Source organism: Nestor notabilis, unplaced genomic scaffold, assembly GCF_000696875.1.
Source record: "Nestor notabilis isolate BGI_N333 unplaced genomic scaffold, ASM69687v1 scaffold1437, whole genome shotgun sequence".
Taxonomy (NCBI): Eukaryota; Metazoa; Chordata; class Aves; order Psittaciformes; family Psittacidae; genus Nestor; species Nestor notabilis.
This window is the reverse complement of record NW_009935004.1, coordinates 77,739-100,591: the sequence shown is the minus strand read 5'-3', so window position 1 is coordinate 100,591 and position 22,853 is coordinate 77,739. Positions and strand designations below refer to the sequence as shown.

Sequence of the window (22,853 nt, the reverse complement as noted above, 5' to 3'; positions counted from 1 at the left end):
AACAGAGACATACCAACACATAAGCTGTGAGGATGTTCCTCAACCGTAACTGCATTTTTCCTCTTTCCTTTACCTATTTAGATTGTACATGACCCGAGCAAGAATGTTGCTTCCCCATCTCTCTAGTCCAAATCCAACACAGAACTTCCAGTGAGTGTTGGATCAGACATACCACATGTACGCAGTATCTACTTCTGCAAACCCCAGCAACAAAGATCAGCTTTAGTAAAATCTTAGCAGTTAAGTCAGGCCATCACTGCATTTCAGCAGCAGCAAAAGAATAGCATTTAGAATGTGGTTTTGAACATGATACCTACCTGAATGATGATACCTGATCAAGCGATACCTGAACAGTGAGCAGGTTGCAGGACCAAGCAGGGAAAGATTCATTTTGGCCCATTCATTATGATCCACTTGCTTACACTATCAACACATCTGCAATTGGCTGTAACATAAGATCCCTCCTCCCAGTCCTTGTAAAAGGAGCCTACCCTATTCATAGATATTTGTCTGTTCAGTCACTTGGGTACCTCTGGAAATCCACCTCTAGTTCTAGGTTTCTTTAGCCCTAGGTTTGCTTCCCTGAAAACATTAGCAAAACTTGGCTCTGCGTGATGAGCTGCATATTTTTTGAGATCAGTGTTGGATTCTTAAGCTGCTTTACACTACTCCAGATAACTGACTACAGAGAAGAAACATTTGTCTAAAGGCCTGTATGTTCAGACTGTCTATTTGTTTAAGGAAAAAGTTAGCCTTTTCCTCTTTTCATCTTAAGCACATGTAGTAGCATGCATGTGAGGCAGAGTATTTTGGAAACCTATTTCCTTCCATCCCCACTAAGAAGCATGCCCAGTAACAAAGCTGAATTTAAATCAAGCCTGGCAGCAGCAGGAAACACCTTTCACAAAGAAGCCAAATTGTACTCTTGACTTTTAAATAAAAAAGCACACAGAGCAGCAATAAAAGCTGTGCTCAAATGTAATGATAAATACTTTTAAAAATTCCCTATCACATCTAAAAGTTAGTGTTAGAAAAAGCAAAAGACAAAAATCACAGAGATTAGCATATTAATGGCTCCCAATCTGTATTTACAGATCTTATAAATCTGTTAATGGGTAATATTAAGTAGATAATGTGATGTTAATATAATGTGAAAATATTAAACGCTAGAATTCGCAGTCTGAATCTGGGAGCGTGCATGCAATACATTAAAAGGGACAAAACTGTGAATTTAATGGATTAAAGCATTAAGGATTTGCAGTGTCACTGCCAGGAACAAGAAAAATGAGAACTCTCACACATACAAAGCAATCAGTGTCTTTAGGTCCAGAACAGCCTCCAGCACATTCCCGGTGGCAGCAGTCGCTGACGTAGGGCCCGTAGCACCGTCCATCACACTGCTCTGCACACACTGTCTTCGTTACTAGGAGGAGGCAGGAAAAACGAACATGTCAGAATCAGAACTAAAAAGAGAGCTCTTCAACTGCACACTGAGAAAAAGAACAAACCAAACAGCGCGTTGAATAAACCCTCCAGTTTTAAGGTAGTTGTTTCAATGGTACTGGCCGCTCATGTCCACCTTCACAATATCCTCTTTAGGAACATACATGTTGCTCGAGGACTGAGGAGGAAGGATTTTAAAGTGTTTGCTCTTACCCCTGGAAATTCACGTGGAATATTATTTTCAAATTAATAGTTTTTGTAAATGGGAGATGAAAAAAAAAAAGGCCCACAGAATAACGTAAGAGTCCACCAGTTCCATGTGAGTTCTACCCCATGAAGAACAGCAACATTGAGTACATAAGTGAAATTCAGTGGGAGACCAGCAATCCCAGAACCAAATGCTGTTCATGATGGCAACCAATTTGACAAGCAGGCAACGAGGTAACAGAACAGAATACACCCTGCAGATTGGAACACATCTGGAAACACCGCTTACCTTTTTGAAATAACACAGTCCAGCCTTCATTCACAGGGCAACAACTATATTCTACCAACTGGAAAGCAGAGTGATTGAAGTGGTACCACACTACAGTACCTTAGGGCTTAGTCTTGTGTAAAGAATGGTCGACAAGTGGAGCATCTTCCTCCCTTTACTCAGTTATAGCCTCTATCTTTATTTTACGGAAAAAGCAATTAATATTATCCACAGGACTACATCAGCCACCACTCACAGAATGCCAGGAAGCTGTGCTGTCAGCTGCCTTTTGATAGAAGTGGGGACATTACACTTCTGTAATTAACCTTTAACATATATTTTGTTAAAAACGTTTAATTACTCCTCAATGGAAAACACTTTTGAAGAAGCCAGAGAACACAAAATTCCGTCCAACTTTCTGCTCGAGTCTACTATTTCATGTATCAGGAACTCCTTTATAAGTACTTTCCAATCCAAATTCTTTCCACTATTTGCCAGAAATACTTAGAGTAATGCCAAAGCTTCTTGATACACACAATATTTATTCAGGATATAAAAATGAAATAACTGAAGAGTGAAGTCATCATTTATAATCTATGGAATAAAGCGATGTACTTTTAGAGTAATTCCATCTTGCTGGTACCAGAGGCAACTCCCCAGTCAGAAAACACTTTCGTGCCTTATGCAATCTAATTGAAGAAGTATGGGAAATGTCTGTAAATGCACTTGCTGTCAGCACTGCTAGAGAAACAGATTAAAAGGATTTGTTTATTTGAGTAACACTATTGATAAACATTAGGACAGAAAGATGAAACAGTGGCATATGTTCAGCAAAACACACATCGCAGTGTGCTACCATCACACCGCAAGCTGATAGGCACAGAGTCTCATCTCATGAAAATCAAGACCTCATTTAGTCAGCGAGTGCATGTTGTTTTCTGCCACTTCAGAAACTGTCCCATAGCAACTTGATGTGCCCTGGACCAGGCACTAACTGCTCCCATCTCAAAGGGATGCAAGACCCAGATTCACCCTGACTTGACAGAGGACCCTCTTTGCCAGAGTCCCCCCTCTGCCCGCAGTGGAGAGGCACAGAAGCAGAGGACATTCATTTCATTTTGGCCCACAACCCAAATCAAGCTTAAACAGGGAAGTTTAGGTTGACATTAGGCAGAAGCTCTTCCCTGTGAGGGTGCTGAGGCGCTGGCACAGGGTGCCCAGAGAAGCTGTGGCTGCCCCATCCCTGGCCCTGTTCAAGGCCAGGTTGGACACGGGGGCTTGGAGCAACCTGCTCTAGTGGAAGGTGTCCCTGCCTGTGGCAGGGACTTGGAATTGAATCAGCTTTAAGGTCCTTTCCAACCCAAACCAGTCTGGGGTTCTATGAAATCCTCTGGGTTTACTTGTGTAAAGGAGCTGTCCCCCGAGCCAAGGGAGCACAATCCAAATGCTCTGCCCCCCTTTTGCTCAGCAACCGTTCATGACCCCCCGTACGTACCTCATTTGTTAAAATGCCTGCTCCTCTTTCTGCCCCCCAGGCTGGCACTACCGCTGCCATGCTCTGCACCGCTCCCGGTGGCAGCAGCGTGAGGGGGCACTAAAATGGCGGCCCCTCCCTCACAGCAGGCTCATGCGTCCCTCTGAGACCCTTCCAGATGGTTCCGCAGGCAGAGGCTGCAGTGCCCAGGTTCCACCCTCCTCATCACCCTACAAAATTACCGTGCACCAGCAGCACATTTCTTCCTTTCTTTTTGGGGGTTTTTTTTGAGCCTAGGAGCTAAATTTCGGGTGAACACCATCAATGCTGTTACAACAAGAAAAGAGGACACGATACCGCATCATGGCTGCTCACTGGCAGGGTGCTGTTAAAAAGCATTCCTTGCCATAGCTCCACAGCAATTTAACACTCTGCTTAAACCTGGGAAGCCTCGGTGTAAAGCACCACTGTGTAGACAATAAGTACGAGCCACCTAATTAACTTTCGTTTTTTTACCTCAGTGCCAGCTGCTGTTGGGAGCTGGTCAAGATGTCCACCATCACCATATAATCATTGCTTCCCTGTGGAGGAGGCTTCCTGGCAGGCTTTTAGAAGGGCAAAGAGGCCAAGGCCCAGCAGCATGTCCTGTACCATCGGCTGCCAGAGGCACTGGGAATCCTCCACCGCTGCTTCCCCAAAAACCAGCCATGAGGGGGTGAACCCCTGCCTCCAGGGGAGGAGAGACCTGCCTCTCATCCATGCTTGGTGTCTGTGCCCACAAACCACACTGAGCAGCCCCGGGCACATTGAGCAAAGGCACCGTCTTCCCACCAACTCACTCATAAGCTATTATTTGGAGTGAGCCAAGATGTGTATTTGCAGGGTTACACACTTCTTTCAAGCAGAGCTGCAGATAATAACACTTCCCGAGGCTGCGTGGTTTAAACAGTGGTGGGGAACAAGCTCCAACAACAGCAATGGATTTAAGCAATTTACTGCCATCTCTTCAGCAGTTTTCACACTATTAGGCTAGGACAAAATCTTCTCATTCACTCTCCTCTAGAGCCCCACAGTAAGGCTTGTGCAATGTGTAAGGTTATACATATTGTAATTTCTGTTCTTAAAATTCCCTCAGAGACCACACCAATATATGCTGGAGTATGTTTCCTTCTTTGAAAAAGCAAAAGCATCCCCAGCACCAAACCTGACCACTGGGATATGGCCCCCTTTTCAGCACAATACTTCAACAGCATACTCTGCTTATGATTATGTGCCAGCCTAACGAGGGCCTCTATCATGCTGTTCAGGATAGGGAACATCTTGGGTTTGCCTCAAGACTAGGAAGTTATAAAGGGGTTTGCAAAATTTACAGTTACAGCTAAGGTTTGTCACTGGTCTTCCCTAAATGTGTATTTTGCTTGCAACACCAACAGCGCCAACAGAAATGTCAACACTTCATGCTAGGAAAAGGCCACTATATACGATATTTATCTTCTGGTTCAGTGCATGCTGTATTTGCATTGTAACTGCTACTGAGGGTCCAGTTCTGAGAAGGGCTGATCAGGTATCTTAAGTGGCACCACATACTAAGACAGAGAAGAGCTTAGTGGGCTCTGAATGTTTTTAAGGGCTCGTATTCAAGACAATTTGCAGTGAAGGGTCTTCCCCAAAGCAAAGCAAATCAAACTCAATATTGTGTATTTTCGGAAGACCCAAACCAATCTGATTGTTTGGATTCCAATAAACTCAACAGTTCAGGTTCCTGCAGTCATTATCATGGGGTAACCCTACAGAAAATGTACATAGTCATAGTGGTTTGAAAGATAGCAAGCTTTTTAACATTAAACCTTCCTCCAAATGCAATCAATTTTTTGATTTTACAGCTGTTGATTTTATAGCAATTGATTTTATAGCTGTGACTCAAGATCTGAAAGAGTGAAATGTATAGGTAAGTATTACCCAAAATATCAAGCTATATGCTCAGATTGATGAATGTTAACGAGTGGCTCCTAGAGGGGGTACATGGCTCGAGAGTGGCAGATACTTCTTTCTTCACCCAACATAACTGCTGGTTGACTGCTGAGTCCCCACGTTTCAAACCAGACTTTTGGGGGCTCAGCACAACTACCCACCCTGGCACCTACTGACCCTTTGTGAGATCCCAAGATATCAGAAACAGAACTGTTGCAGTCGGGGCCAGGACAGCAAAGGGCAGTGGCAAACATCAACGTCTTGAAAAATGTGTTGGGACAGGTTTCTGTGATATAGCAATAAGCTGTGTTGGGGACAGGGTGGAATGAGCACTTCTTATACGTGTGCAATTAATCAGTCTCCTTAATTAAAGATTAAGGGAAACAATAATGTCAGGGCACTATAAATCTATGACGGAAAAAATGGGAAGTAACTGAAATCAATGAAAAAGTCTTATGAACATGCACAGTTATTAGAGAAATACAAGGATTTTAATTAAAGATGTTGGCTCCAAGCAAAAACGCTGGGTTACCCTGATTGATCTAAGCTGCTGGTTCAGCTCTTTCTGTCTCCCCCACCAGGCTCCCGCTTGCCTTTCGCTGCTCTAATTGGGTACTTACTGCATCGGCACCTTCTTTTCTCAGCAATATCAGCTGCACAAAGACTGTATAAATACAATTATGCTCAGGCCAAACTCCTGTACACATACACAGTCACGGAGCATTTTACATTTGCTAAATATTTATGTCTCAAGTTTGACTTAAAGGCTCTTTGCCTTTTTTGCATTCCTTTGGATTTTTCTCCTTGGTTTCAATTACATTCCTCTAGGACAAAGTGCATAATCTGCCATTTTAATAAAATAATGTATTTGATTTGTGAAAGTTTCAATTCCTTTTTGTACAAAAAGTGAAAAAAAACCCAAACAGCAAAACTTAACAGACATCAACAACAACAATAGTAACAATGTAAGTATAGATTTTCAAATTTGATTAGTAACTTCCCAAACCATTTGTTCTTGTGGGGTTTTTTAAAGTTATTTATGTTCTGCTTTGTGGGTGCCCAATACTCTTCCAAAAATAGATTCTTTTTTAAAGTATTTTTGCATTAGCCTTTCCTGACACTGAAACAAAGAACACCACCTGGCTTTTAGATGTTCAATATGAATATTTACTAATATTTTAATCATAAAAGATGACTGGATTGTTAAGTGCAGAAAACAGCATGCTGAAATTACAGCTTCTCTACCTCCTCATAGAACTGCTTATTTTACGTTTCCTATTAATTGCCTACTTAAATACATAAATTTTCATCCCACATTAAGAGAGACATTAGGGCAGAGTTAGATGCAGGTGGTGTTTCAGATTGAGTTAGAAGTACAGAGAGACATTGCTGGAAGGCAACATAAGAAGAAGGTAGGTAGATGATATTCATGCAAAAAACAAAAGGATTTGGATTTTTTTCCCATGCAATTTGAAATGAAAGACACAGATTAAGATCTTCCATTTTTTATCCTTTCCCAGGAAAATAATTTAAATCTTATCTTGGGAGGGGGCCTCATTAGAATATTTTGCTTCAGTGGTTTGATAAAAAAATTACAACATTAAAATGCAGTCATACCTCCAACTTGTTTCTAGGAACAAAATAGTTTTGACACTGGGATGTAGTACTGTTGAAGTGTTTTCCTACACGTTTGCAAGTCCCGCATCCCCATGGTGACTAGGTTAAGGTACACTATGTTTGTGATACCATTCATCCTATCTAAGAATAGCATTTGTAAGCTTGAAAGACAGGGATGTTTTTTAAAGTCAGAAAGGAAGGCAGCAAAAGCCTTCATAGCACCACCTGCATTTTTATGTTTCGAGTCCCTACCCATATTCTTACTCTTTGCTTCAAACAGTTTGCAAAAAAACACATTTTGAGAAAGTGAAATGAAGAAATGCCCATTGCCACCCTAATATTCAGTTTTTTCCTTCAATCCTGCTGTTAACCCAAGGTGCAGCAACGTCAGGGAGGCAAAGAGGAAGTAGATGATATAAAATTAACTCCTGCCCCTGACAGTCAGAGGCTGCAGAGTGTGCTTGAGGGTAAAAGGCCATAGAGTAGCTACTTCAGTCAGAAATGTGTGATCTGTGTATCTCCCTGGAACTTAGGTGCCATGTGTCTTTCCATAGTTTATTATTTTAAATCCACAGTTGTGCCTTAGCCTGTCCCCACTATTTGGAATTGAGAGGGCAGTCACTGTGAAGAAAGAGAGAGCTGTCACTCCTGGAGCAAACCTACCATGCAGCCCTGCTAAGCTTCTGACTTCACAACACTGCGGATAAGGTTTCTCTCTCTGGTATTACTACATTAATCCACAAAATCAATTCACTCATCTGAGAGGAGTGCTTTGTAGAGCTTGAGACCATGGGAGCTGATCCTGCCACGTGGACTCCTGCAGCCACACCGAGTCCAGCTGGACTTCCCAACCTTACACAAGTATGAAGTCTCTGTATGCTGGAGCCAAAGCCTGAGCCAGGATTGTATCATCCTTGCATAACTCCCAAGGTTTTACAGTGCTCTTGGATAAGCTAACTACATAAGGCCTGAATAAGTGTGCTCAAGTTTGGATGAGTTACCCAGGTTCTTACAGTTACTAGACAAACAGTCCTCTCATTAGGACAGAGAAAGAACCAGCATTAAATAATAGTAACCACAGTATAAAATTATTTGGTCAGCTAGGGTTTAGGTCCCTTTCTATTACCTACTTCAGCACCTAACCCTGACATAAGGAGGCTTTCTGAGCACTGACTTCTTTGGGGCTTTCATAAAGCTGACCAGCAATGGAAGGAGACATGCTAGCTTGATTCAGACAAAGAAGATTCTGCTTAGCATTGCTGTACCTGGTTCCCTATATAGTTATTCCTACAAACTGTCCTAAAGCGTTTTTAATCACACCTGCACATAAAGCTCAAGATGAAACAGTAATATAAGAGCATGTTAACTTTAGCAGAGCTGTAGCTGTCATCAGTTTTGCCAGCAATGTCAGCTGATGCTCCTGAAGAAAAAGCAGTGGCCGGGAGGGTGGCAGAGCCTCTGCAGGCACCCAGCTCTGTCACCTCTGCCTCTTGCTCTGCCACCGACAGGAGGTCTGCCTGGATTTCCTGCTCGTACTCACTGGTACAACGCTCATGCCAAGCTGTCTGCTGTTTCTAATTGCCTCTTACCTCCTGCTCCAAGTAGTCAAAAAAAAGAACAAAGAGAGAAAAGGTTGCACTCTTCCTAATATTTCCAGCAAAAAAGGCAGATGACATTGGGCTATCATCACTTGAGAGTTACCTGGTGTGCTCGCTTCATAGCGGTTAATTTGTCACAATTCCTTTCTCCTATCTACAACTCAGTCAAAGAGACAAATACAAGTTACAGCTGTGCTTTCTGGGGGAGATATCAGCAACCATTTCATTTCCTAGGAAGAGTGACTCCAGTAAACTCAACCAATTTCCACCCTACGAAATACCACAGAAAGGAAATGTAATGGTTAGCTCCAGTCCCGTAAGGATGGGGGAAAGGAAAGACTTGTAGGAAAAGACAACTCTCCGTTTTCTTCTCTTTTATATTTGCTGATATTGTGACTGCACTTCCAGCTCTTTAGTGCCTATCTGAAGGAGCTGAAAGCATGCAAGGAAAAAACTCTCTCAGTATAGTTATTTTTTATTCATTTTAATGCTCTCTAAATTCAAGAGGACACACAGACATTGTGAACAGCCCTTCACTTACTACTTCCTAGACAAAAATCCTATTATTCTCTTTTTCAGTACAACTCAAATACATTCTGAAGTTGTTATAAAGAGAACAATTCTGCAAGATAACTAATATTCCCAGGCTCCCACTGAAATTAACAGAGTATTTTGGCATTAGGAACTTTGCAGTGTCAGGATGTCATTAAAGATCTCCAAACTTGCCTTGTAGTTTTTTCTATGCCTGCAGTATTCATTTCAGCGTATTCCAAAAGAACCATCAATATTCTCAGGAGCCATGCTCCATGTTACCACCAAGAAGCGAAAAGAAAATTCAGCTTAGCTTAAGCATTTTTAGAAAGCACAAGGGAGGAAAGAAAAACAAAATCACATGGGTGGAAAAAAAGCAGATCATCTGTTGGTAACAACATCTGGAAAAATATGTCAAATACCAACCCCAGAATTTATAGCATCCTTTCACAATTAAAAACCCCCATTAGATCCCTGGCACAGTCCTTTGGTCCTCAGAGTCTTGCATACTTACAGGTCTGGCAGTGATTCTCTGTGGGTCCCCAGCATCGGCCTGTGCAGGACTTGTGGCATCGACCACCTGCAGGGCAGACAGAAAGAGAGATAGATTAGAAATGTGACTTCCTTTTATTTCTTCAACATCCAGAAACTGCTAAAGAGGAGAGTCCATCTTGTCTTTGGAGGGTTTTTATGCTCCATCAAGGTTGAAACAGTGCTTGTAAAAAAAGCCCATATAAATAGCTGGAATTGGTGTTATACATGTATGAAAGAGGATAAATTTAGACTAGATCTTAGGCAGAAGCTCTTCCCTGTGAGGGTGTTGAGGCGCTGGCACAGGGTGCCCAGAGAAGTTGTGGCTGCCCCATCTCTGGCAGTGTTTGGAGCAACCTGCTCTAGCGGAAGGTGTCCCTGCCCGTGGCAGGGGTTGGAGCTGGAGGAGCTTTAACATCCCTTCCAACACAAACCATTCTAGGATTCTATGAAATATGGCTACTTATCTAAGTGCTTTACACCCTCGATATCTCTCTGCTATGTATAATGACTGGGACATTTTAAACAAGAAATGCTGAACAAGTTTGGAAGAACTTAGAAACAATTTCATCACCCAGTGCTATTACTATTTCTTTCCACATCCCATGTAAAACCTACTCATTCCTCCACAGAAGAGATGCCAGTGCTAGAGAGCTTCTGTCTGTCCATTGATCTATCTATCTATGTATCTATCTCATGCTAAATTTCATCTGAGCAATGGGATGATACATTCAATGCCTTTGACAAAAAGCCACCCTTCTCCCCTAAGAGCTTTTCATGTCCAGTATCGTGGTAAAGGTAATGTGCCCTGTTCAACCACTTAACCTCAGCAACAGCTAAGAACATAGAGATGATGCTCTACATTGTCTTTGCACGTGCTGACAGGCTTAGTCCCTTGAGAAAAGGAACTATAGGTGCTTTCATTGTAAAACACAGACAGAGGAGGAAGGGTTAGCAATGGTAGCTTTTATTAACTACCTAGCAATTAGTGACTGAAACACAGGTGGACTGAAGGAGTTAACTTCACATGTTCCATTTCATGACTAAATGCTGTGCACGCAAACCGAAAGCAGGCAGAACAAGTGTCACATTCTTATGTTATTTGAGAAAACACTTGGACAGTTCCATGCAAGTCCTGACTTGAGTGAATGGAGACCTCATTCTGCAGCTCCCACCCAGACATAACCAGAGCTCAGACATACTCCTGCTTGTAGTGATTCTCCTGAGTGCCATATCTCCTGGAGCACACAGGGAGAGTGTACCTTGCTGCACCCTGAACCCCAGCTCCTAAAACCCAGGGGTGGTAGTGCCTGAGATGTGGGCAACCAAGCCTTTTACCCCCAGCCACACCTGAAGGGATCAACTGAGAAGTCCAGCATAAGCACTGTTGAAGACTAAGCACGGTCCATATCACTGCTCTTTGTGACCATAGGAACCTAACTTCATCATTGACTAAACTTTTGTTCATCACTGAATGCTGCTGAGGTTCTATTAAGCAAATTTCCCCTTTGAACCTGATCCAGAAGCTTGCTTTCAATCCTGTATTAACAGCAGCTGCTCTTAACACTGCTCCATTACACTAAATCAAATACTTCCCACATGCCCTGATGGGAGATAGCACTGGAGAATGTGCAAGATTGGATCACCCCAAAAGAAACCACTGCTCCTCTGCTAGCAGTGTGCTTATAGCTGTGAGATGTTCCACAGCTAAGCAAACCCACTGTGACAGCCTTTCAATCTGGACTTTCTGTCACGACTTTTCAAAGCCAGCTTTCTTCCCTCAGCACTTGTGCAGCATTCGTGGTGCTATTGATGATGTTGTATGGTAATTACCACACTGTATGCCAACTACCTTGTTAAAACTACAGGCTCCTCGCTGCATTCATGTTCATTTAAAGCAATTATGCTTGGGAAGTGTTGTTGCTGACATCACCAGCACATAATTTGCTGTCACATTCTGCCGTCTGTTTGTTTAGACCACGAATGTACTATAACTACATAATGCAAACTCATTCTGGCTGACAGGGAGGAGACTCCATCTGGCATGAATAATGCAACCTTAATCAGTAATAACGATTATTATGATTATTAAGAGACTACTGGAACCTGCATAGAAAGCAAATATATCCATATTGATTTAGAAGAATGGAAGTTTAAAGACAAGGTGAAGTAAACAGCAAATTAAAGAAAGAATTTTAACAGAGGAGGCTTCAGAAGATACAGTTTGTTTGTTGATTTTGGTGCTCCCTCAACTGAATAAAAATGATCCCTAGGAAATGGGTTTTATAAACTGACTACCCTGACCAACAGAAGTGGGAAGGAGAAAGATATGGTCCTGGGTGCTCAGTCAGATAACCCTTCCACCACTTGCTTTGCTTGGTCCTCACCTGAGCTGGAGCATCCCTGCTGGGGGTAGACTGGGAAGAACTGCATCCCATGGACAACAAAGCCCCCTCTTTCAAGACTATTTTATGCCTGGTCCTTCCTTGTCAGTCAAATCTCATGCCCATTCCACTGAAGGGGTCTGGAGTTTAGGGAGAAAGCCAAAAGTCTGGCAGCTAGATGCAGTATGAAGCACTGCACAGATCACTTGGAACCAGGTATTTCTGAGGAAGAATAAGGCAGCAGTTTGGTTGCTTCTTCCTCTTTCTGAACCTGGATTCTAACCCCTTCCAAAACATAATGTATGCACGGGGCTATCCACTGCAATATGTGCAGTGAGGTAACATAGAAGTAACTTCAAGGCTCTCTAACCAGAGAATCCACCCACACTTCTGCAGAAGCCACACTTAAAATACAAATCTTCATATTTGAAACTCCCAGGTGCTGATCTTTGTTACACAACCAAAAATGTATCCAATCACCTCGATTCCTCCTGGAAACAACAGTGATCCAGCATCTTCAACAACGAGTTTACAAGCTGTTTTTTCACTTGCCTGCCTGCTTCCTGGTACATGACTTTGTTTGGCAGGGTCAGAAGATCATTTACATTTAAATAGAGATATTTAACAGTAAGGCAAGAAAAGGCTGCCAGTCCCCTTTTTTCTCATTGGGAACTCCAAGTGTCTTTTCCATTGTTTTCACTTTTCTCAGCTGCACAGAAACAGCAAGGGGCTGAGCTTGTAGGCAGCACACCTCTGAATTGCATTGCTACCTGTCCTTTTGAAGGTCAAATATACTGAGAATTCAAATCAAACCACTAACTCCCTCCCCACAGCGTGTGTCTGCATTGGTTGGTTTGTTTAAAGAGAAAAATAACTTTCTTTGCTCTCAGGATGAACTGGTCCAGGTTCTGCCCTCACGTAACTCAGTATTTCACCTGGTCTCCCCACTGTAACAAGGGCTGATCGCTACACATCAAAGATGAGCTCTGTAAATCTAACACAAAACCAGTCCCATGGAAGTCAACAGAAGTAGTCAGGAGCATAAGGAGCATTCATGCAAGGAACAGGTCTCATGATTAGATTTGCATGTCAGGCTTAAATGATAATAAGTCTATTGTAAGTAGTAGTAGTTCTACTACTTCTCACAGAGCTTTCTGTACGCATTCGATTTGTCTCACTTTCATCCTTCTGATTCTCTCCCCCACCCCACTGGGGGGCAGCGAGAGGCTGTGTGGGGCTGAGCTGCTGGCTGGGGTTAAACCACGACATCTCTGAGCCAGGGAAAGTCACCAGCAGAAAATGTTTGCTCTCCAGCTTGGGAAAGACCAAGGTTACTTCATCCTTGTGCTTTCCTGAGAATTGAAAAGGGCTTTCCTTTGGCTCCAGACTGACTTTATTATTTCAGGAACAGTAAAACCACAAAGGATTAAGTTACTGACAAGACAAGAAAAATGAAGTCCTCCTTCTTAGCTCTCAGCTCAGTATAGTACAGAGAAGAAACACTGCTTCTTCCCCAGCAGCTATGCCAGCTGCCTCAATCAGACCTCCCTCGATAGGAGGAGGAAAGCAGAAATAAGACAAGAAATGGTCTCATTTTGCACAAAGTTTGCATTTACAGATGGTTTCTATGAGGTTAATAAATCATTAGTAAATGTTAGCATATCTGCAACACGCTGATACTGGAGTGTGAGTAAACACAGACAAAGCAGCTCTGATGGTTCCAAGAAACAGTTATAAGCTGCCTCTTATCTAACAGTCTAAACCAATTGATTAACTATCAAAACACCTATACATCACTTACTAGTTTCTGTAAGCTACTTATAAACTCATGCTTCACCTAAATAATCCACTCCTGCAAGAATGCTAGAGATGCCATCTAGATGTTTCCAGACATAACTAGCCCTAAGGACCAAGAAGTTCCAGCTATACTGTGTGGCAAGAATCCCAGTCTCTTATTTCCATTGCTCAGATGGGACAGGTTTAAATACACTTGTGTGTTATTTTCTTAGGCAGCTAAAACTCCTTAGTTTTATGCATGAAGAGATAACAAAATCAAAATATAATTCAAACACGGCAGCACAGCATTAACAAGAATTAAAGATACTATTGTTGTGATGGATTGTTCTGCCTTTATCAAGCTGTAATGCTTTCAGTGTCCTTGTCTGACTATTCCTATTGTCACACATTCATTCATTCACACTTCTTTGTTAAGTAAAAGTAATTGTGAATCTTCTACCAGCCCTGTGCTAGTCTTCAGATCTCTGTTAGTGATTTGAAACTTAATTACCTAACAGAAACTCACACTTTTCAGGATTTCCTTTCTTTATGGCAGGAGCAACATATGTCATAAGAGAAAATAAAACTTTCTGTATCAGAAGAAAGCATCTTATACGAAAACCTAGTGCCCATTTTCTCTTCCTCTCTAGAGAAGCGTTGTGGGATACAGAAAGCTAAGGGTCAATTCCTCTGCTGCTCTCCAACTATGCTGCTTTCACTGATGTCAGATGAGTTCACCTTGGGATCTATCACCAAATAGTTTTCCAACATGGAACTAGTCCCATAAAATTCAGGCTTTTTTTTAACAATCTGTACCTGCACTGGTATTGTTACTTTTATTGTGGTAAATGGCAGCACTTCAGCTGACCTTTCTGTCTCACATCCTTATTGTTGCTCTACCCTGCAAGTCTCCATGCCCAGCAGAGGTACCCTGCACAGATATTAACAGGACCCTTTCACACTGAAAATTCACATCGTGTTCTTCAGTGATGAATACTTACACTATGGAAAAGCACAGCACCTTTTGTGGATGCCAGCACCATCTATAAGTCCAAGTTTTCTAGCACCCACCCTCTCCAGGTGTGTGCATCTGGAGCACGGGGACCACTGGGGCTCAGGGACAGTGAAAGCAAACTCCCTCTAACAATCGTGTCCCATAGGGACTTCCAACTTTGCACTTCAACGCCTCAATCTTCCCCCGATCTTCCTCAGTAGATAAGGAGACACACACACAACTGGAGAGGGACTCAGGCACAGGCAGCTGAAAAGAAACTGGCATGGGAAATAGGCCTGAGAAATGAAAACAGTCCAAGAGATATGCCCTGAAAGACAGGCATGGAAAGAGATACAGGTGCAGTGCGAGGGAGAGGGAACAGAGATAAAACTGAACCAGCACCGCAGAAAACAAAACTGAATACCAAAGGGAGAGGCATTTTCTTGAGTAATGTGGGATGGAGACAACCCCCACGTGTGTGCAGGGACCAGAGATCTGTTGAAAACTGTGAAATTACAGCGTATCACCAGATATGCTGGTGGCAGACAGTTCTGATTTTAAGAGAGATTGGCCACCAGAGGTAAAGGAATAAATGGGAAGTCAAGAAGAGCGTGTCAGCAGCACCGAATGAGCTCAGGCTGGTAGATTCATATCTATTGCTGACAGCTCTGAGCCGGTAGGAAGCTCACTGTAACGTTACTTCAGCTGCTACAGAAAAATGTCTTCAGGCCACAGTAATGACTACAGAAAGGGACCTGAGGGGGGTAATGAAGACACTGGTTATTTTTCTCTGCCTGGAACAGACAGCACTGGTAAGGCTCTATGACTCGATGCATTAATTGGGGGTTTAGTCATCCACACAATATAAAAACCTTCACATATGACATAGTCTAAAACTTTACACTGATTAAGCAATTAAGAGCTATTAATTATCACTGCTTATAGCTGTTAGCATAGAGCAACGTAAGTGAACTCCCCCCACTGTGATGGTGAATTAGTTCCAATCAGCATCAAATGCCTTTCTGAACATACACACAGGGATCCAGAGCAAATGGGGGGATACAGCCGGAAGGCTGAAAGGATAGGTCAAATCATACCTGCTGCTTGGCAGCCTCATTGAGAACAACAAGCCCTCAGGAATCTTTCTTGCAATCATTATTGTTAAAAGAAACACATTCCCCTCCAGTAAGCCATACGTAACCGCCCATCCTCACACACCTCTGTTCCTGAACAGCAGAGCTGCTCAGTCCCTGTCTAACAGGGCTTCACGTGGAACATCCTGCCCCTTGCCCTGCCTGAGTGGCTCTTGGGTGAGGAGCTGAATGACTCCCGGTGTCACATCCAATCTGCAAGTTTCAGGTAGTCCTGCAAGGAACAGGGAGTTGGACTCAATGATCCTTACGGGTCCTTTCCAACTTGAGATATTCTATGATTCTGAGGGACCATCCCCAAAGCACACAGATCACAACCCCAGACCCCTTCAAAATACAGGGGTAGCTCTTATTTTCCCTTTCCTCTTGGCAGAAGGAGAGAGAGATGTTAGGTTGTAGGATGCAGGGCTATGCATCCTCAACTAGGATGCAGGATGCAACACTCAACTAGGATGTAGGGTTATGCATCCTGCTTTCTCCTTTGCTTACTATGAAGGGGACTCTTGCCTCCCAGGATAGCAACCCAAGAAATGGTCTGCAGGCTGTTTTCTGGAAAGGGAGAGCTCAGATCAGGCAGACACCCATCCCCTTGACACAGGGAGCTCACTGGCCCTGAAGGAAGAGAGCTGGATACATGAATGCATGTATCCAGAATACAATGAATGCATGGATTCATTCTTAGTTACTTGCCCTACTACTCAGTGCTTATAAATCACTACAGAAGGGGTACATCTAAGTATCAGTCCCTGCCCCTAGGACTATTCCTCTATCTTATCTGGTGATTACTTAATACTCAGAATTTCAATAGAAGGAGTAGAAAGGACCCCAACTCACACTAACCTGAGGCAGTTTCCACTGGGATGTGGGAGATCCGTGGTGCAGATTAGAATGCCTTCAGCAGGCAAGGTAGGAAGCTGAACCCTGCTCCCCCACAACCCTGGGCAACTCCTAAGATGCTAATGTATTTTATAAAAGGAGAAAAAGTCCTTTTTACTGAGGAAATCTGAGCATGAGCAGAAGACACATCTGTGAGGGGAAGGCAGCAGGTAAGTAGGCACTGCAGATTCCCAGCAGCCCGAGACCAGAAAAAGCCAACATCTTCTATGCCTTTATATTCGCTTCAGCATTCCCCCCTGGTTAGCTTCTGGCAGGTACTATTTTAATGGACTCCCTCCTCTGCATGGGGGTGTCCAGAAGTGCATGATTTTCACATCGAAGCAGCAGCCACTGTGATACCTAACACTGGGACACCCCTCCTTGCCCTACGATACTGCCCGTCAGCTCTTCTTATTCTGGCTCACAGCAGTAAGTGCTTCTGTTTGTGCTGTGACAACACACATGAAATCAAAACCCATCAACAAGCCGAGCAGCAGCGACTCCTACCAAACACAGCAACCAGATGTGCATCCATATCAGTGCCTGTAGTAAATGTTAAGCCAGGTATCTCTCCTTAGGTGCAGCAGCAGACTTATGGTGCTGTGTGTAATGTTGGCTGAGAACTGACGGATGCAGATATAAGGTTTCTGTTTTGGATACAATGTGTAACACTGGGTGAGAAATCTCTGCACTGCTAGAGGAGATTTTCAAAGGAAGTAGTAATTTAAAGTGAATTTTACTTTTTCTTGATGCCATGTACTGTTCCTAGAGTCTGGCTGGGTGCTGTTGGGTGTGCTCATGTTTTAACCAACTTTTGACCCTATTACATGGAAATATTAGAAAGGAACTCCCCATCCCCATGAGATCTGGAGTTCAGTTCTAAGACAACCTTTGGATAAGTATCATAATATGCTTATTCAAATGCAATTGCTTATTCAAAATGTATCTCTGGCTACTTGAAACAAAACTGATTATTACAGAACAATACTTGGACGACAGAAACCCTTTCTCTGTTGGAAAACAATGCTTGGGCATATACTCTGATATTTAGATTCAGCGAATGCTATACACGAATATTCAGTGAAAATAATCATACAAACAAATTTCAGGCTGCAATTTCCTGGCTAATCTTCAGCTATCAGAGATCTGCACAGAGGTGATGCTGTGGACATCATGCAGGCATAATACGAAGAGTTTGCTATGAAGTTTTCTTTTTTCATATGTAGCAATTTGTATAAAACAGCTTGAAAACCCTGCATTAAGTATCTTACTCTGTAAATATTCCCAACATTTCCCCTATGTCAGAACACTTCACTGATGATGGCTTTTATGAGTTTTTGAAAGTAAATTACAAGTTCCTACAAGAGGACCAGAAAGAAGGTTTTGAGATGTGAAAGCTCCTTTGAATGCTAGCCTGAGGAGGTCCTACACACAGGGACAGAAAGCGTGAGGGACTGCAGAAGCATAAAATACATTCTTTTTCATTTTGCTACTTCCTTGTCTGTTGCTTAGGAGACAGAAACTTCCCTTCTAGTCACTCAGCTTCATTTGACACTACAGCACTGTCCTCTTCCCTGCAGGAGGTGTGAAGGGATCAGACAGAAGCCCTGGGTTTGAGCAGGGCAGTGGCAAGAGCTCTTTAGCCAGGCTGTCCACAAAAGCAGGACAGGAACTTTAGTGACAGTTCTGAGAACTTCTGCCAAAACAGGCATGTGTAACAAAATCCTGACACAAATGCAGGTGTGACAGCAACACAGCTAAAAGAGGAGGGGGTTATGTTTTACAAGCAGCAGAACAGACCGGTGGGAGAAGTCCATCGCGGGGTTGGCTGGTGATTCCCAACACTGCACCCACCCACTGCCACCGAGCGATCCACCTCCCCTCGTGCTCTGCACAGCAGCACCAAGCAAGCCCACTCTGAGCTGGTGGCTGGGCTGTGCATCTTGCAGATCTAACAACAGACCACTTCAAAAGGGTGGGTGGGAGGCCCACAGCAGCTTCAAGAACCAGTAGATGCAATTAAGCGGCTGATTTGATAGTCTTTCTTTTCCTCTTCTTTCTCTAAGCAGCTCTTCAATGGCAGGTAGCTGGAGCAGCTGGAGCTTGCTGTGAAAGACCAGTTCCACCCAGCCCCTCACTACAGATCTGCCAATTACCATTCAATGAGCCTATTTTAAATATTTGGAGTATTTGGGGTTTATTTCCCCCTTTGAAGAAACATTGGTGGTTGTAATAAAGCAAGCTGCTTGTAATGGACAGGGACGCTTTCACTTCAACTGGACGTGCCTCCCTTGCGCAATATCCTGCTTAAACACCAACCTGCTTACAAACAGGTGCTATACAGCAATGCTTTATACACACACAGGTTGCCACTAAAGGATAAGCATTTACTAACAGTTATCCCACATGTGAAGCACTAGTTAAATTCTGCAGCCACAGAACTAGCACCACGTTGTGATAACATACAGCAGCACAGTGACCTGTGGGTGACTCTGACCCTGCAATTGCTTTAAGAAGGAAGGAAGCTCCGCAGTAAAACAGGTCAGCACTTTGGCAGGGAGTTTATCTTTTGAAAACTGTATTTTCCACTGCAAAGAGATGCTCGTGTCAGAGGTTCTTCAGAAGCTGCTAATGCTGCCTTTTGCAGTGCCCTGCTTTCTGTGTCCGTGACTCCTCAAGATCCCTGGCTTTGTAGCAGTTCCCTTGCCAGATCCCTGGATCTGGCAGCCCAAGGACTTCTGTCCCTCATGGCATTCTTTATTCGTATTAGCTAGGTACACCTGTGTTTGTTACTTACTTTTTATTCAGTGAACTTAACTGTTAGAGGCTTTGTACTTCTATTAAATGCCATGTCTGCCTGCCTTTCAGAGCTGTTCCAAGGGCATTCCACAATTGACAAATCCCTTCTGAAAACACTGGCTGAAGGTATTTATTAGGAAGCTAAACTGATTCCTTTTATTTAAAACACACTGTTCCGGGCTGAGGAAAAACATTACAGGCAACTTCAAGCGCTTCAGCTTGCATTACTAATGCATACCAAGTTCATTATGTCACTGGATTTCATGTATTCCTCCATCTTCAGTTACATATGCTTGGCAAAAACTACTCTTTAAAATCAATTTCTTTTGTTATTATATTTGTCTTTTTATTCCAGATAAATAAATACATTCTCTTCTGACTAGAGATTCCTTAATGGTAGGAAAAACAACCTCCACATATGCTGAAACGTGGCTGTGGGACTTTCTGGCTCTCTATGTTACGCTCTGATATAAGTTATCTTTCCAACTGAGATATCCATGAAACTGTAACTGCTGCTAAGACGAATGCTGCAAACCCTTGAAGTGTGTTCCACATGGAAGCAGTGTTCACAAAGCTGGTTAGGTATTTGTGGCTTTTTATCAAAAAGAACAGCTTCTCCTCCTGGCTTTGCCATGGTGACACTGGTGGCAGGGAACACATTCTGTACCGAGACCACCTGCCTGTAGAAGCCCCGCTCACCAGTCTCCAAACATACATTTAAAATGTTAACTGAACTTCAAGTAATAACCTCAATGAAAGGTTATAATTTAACAAACTCTGCAACAACAAATGTCTTCAGGGTACGCTTTCTGGAATGCCATTTTCTCCGTAGGTAGTTTCCAACTGAGATGTACACCAGCAATGATACACTAGCTATTCTGAAAGTTGGCTTTAAGCATGGATTAATCACTGCCCTCTTTTCTTTTTGCCAGCATACATAAATACACTGCTGTTACTCTGGCCTTCTGCAGAGCAAAATCCTAATGCTTTGAAAAAGCACAAGATATCTTGCAGGAATAGCTGTCTTAGTACTGAGGGCTGCGGGTTGATTTACACATATTCACTATTCACATAGAATTGTCTCCCATTACAGGAGTATCCACTGGTCCAAAGGAAAGCTTTCCTTGTACTTGTACTTCCCCTGTGTTCAGCTCTCCTGAATCTTTACTACCCGATGGCATGTTTCTACCAAAAGGAAAGGACTCCATCCTCCCTCCACTCTGCCCTGAGACTCCCCACTGCCCAGTGTGGCTTCCCAGTGGTAGCAGGACTGTTTTGGATGAGCCAGCTGGAAACACTGACGTACACATACAATTTAGCCTCAGCGTAACTGAAAACTGGTGGAAGGTTGAGACTTTTGGGAGAGATTGCAAGTGTCTGAGGAACCTCTATTCTTCAGAACTATCACATAATCACTTCAGAATGAAATACCCACTGGGCTGACCCAAGTATAAATTTCAGGTAAGTCCCTATGTGTAAAAAAGATCCTTTTCTAATATTTTGACTCCTGGTCCAAAAAATGAGTTCCTGTGCTCTGTGATGAATTACAAGGTCACTACTGAACATTAAATTAACAGGCTGGCTACCGTCAGACTCTATTCTGTAGCTCCAGCAAATGGCCCTGCACAAATTCACCTTCATCCCCTGCCAACAGCTCCAAACACAGCCTGTTAACACCCAGTGGAGAACAAAGCTTATCATTTACACAAAATTCCATGCAAATATCAACTTATGCTTTTTGTGAAACACACTACAAGAATATGCTCTATATGCTGAAAGGGATGTAAATGTATCCATGCAACAGATTTTGTCCTGTACCAATTTAAAACATGTAAGGAACTTTTGGCCTTAAACTAGTCTGACATAAAGAGGCATTGCTATTAAACTAAGTTTCTACCAAATTGTTCCCATTTCTGTAACATTTTAAAGAAGGATCTTGCTAGAAACTGTATTACTCCTTTTGCTAGTGTGTGGAAAACTAGTGGTAGAACAGCCCAGGAAACTCTCAGCTACGTGAGCTGATGGGGTAGCAGGTTAAGCTAAATAAAGCAACTCACAAAGACAGTGTAAATGAGAACACTGAGGGAAAAAAATGATTCACATCAACCAAATACATACTGTACAGAGATAAGGGTGTCAAACTGAGCTATAGTGCTTCCAAACACACCTGCACCCAGGAAAGGTCAATCACAGCCTGGATTGTGTCTACCAGGAGAATCCAGAGCTCACTTCCTAAGCAACTGTGCAGCTGTCTAGTCCATGTTCCATTCCCTAAATTACACAGCAATACACTGGCTAAATGGTAAACTTCTACTTACATTTGTCTCTACGTTTCAATGTTAATAGAACACATGAAAAATGCATTAAGAGCCAGCTAACTGGGGGCTCTGCAAAAGTAGCTGTAACTGAGCAATTAGAATACAATTGGGGTGCAGTTCCCCAGGGATCATCACAGGACTGATGCTTTTTAGTATTCCAGCTAAAGGTTTGGGAATTATTAAACAATGCCAAGCGATAAAAAATACAGATGACAGGAAGGCTGTAATCCCAGCAAATTACAGTGAAGAGCAGCTTGTGCTAGAGGGTGAGCCAGGCTGGCAGGTAAACTGGAGTCACTCACACCACATGTCCTTTATACAGTCAAACAGAAGATTGCATGTTTTGGAACAAAGCATAGAGACTACGTTGTCTGGAAAACAGGGAGTCTCTAAAACACACAGATGTCAGAACTGCCTGAAAACCATCTTCCTCATGTGAAGCTGAAACACAAAGGATACAATTTTTACTCTCATGGAATATTGGTTAAGTCAGTAATAAACCACTATACACACTTTGGTTTCCATCTCCTAACAGCACATTGGAAAATACAGATATTTTACATTGATGAGCAACTAAAACTGTTCTGGGGCTGGAAAGAAATTCCTTGCTGTGAGAGATGTGAGACCTTCTATCTGTTTAGCTTATGAGAGTAAGATCACAAGGGGATCTGATTGTATGGTATGTACCATTTTGGCAGGGAGAAGATGCTGGCTACGGAGAGCTCTTTGAGCTACCTGGAGAGGGTGTAAGAAGCAACATCTGCAATTTAAACCTGTTCAAATTAGAAATAAAGGCAGCTAGAATTATGTGTTTTAACCCTGGGCAACTAACCAGGTTCTTGATGGACAGCTGCACATCTGCAAAGCTTCAACCAGTGCCAGGAGAGCGGACGGAAGACCAGAGCCCTGCGCTCA

General features: G+C 42.9%; 1 protein-coding gene across 1 annotated transcript in view; it reads right to left on the bottom strand.

Moving 5' to 3' along the window:
• LOC104408118 (receptor tyrosine-protein kinase erbB-4) overlaps window positions 1–22,853 on the bottom strand; it is a gene marked incomplete at both ends in the record, with an annotated part of 83,588 nt that overhangs the window by 54,571 nt on the left and 6,164 nt on the right. The window contains 2 exons of the mRNA XM_010017606.1: window positions 1,305–1,423; window positions 9,624–9,689. Coding sequence (XP_010015908.1) covers window positions 1,305–1,423; window positions 9,624–9,689 — 185 coding nt within the window. The remainder of the gene's footprint in view (window positions 1–1,304; window positions 1,424–9,623; window positions 9,690–22,853) is intronic.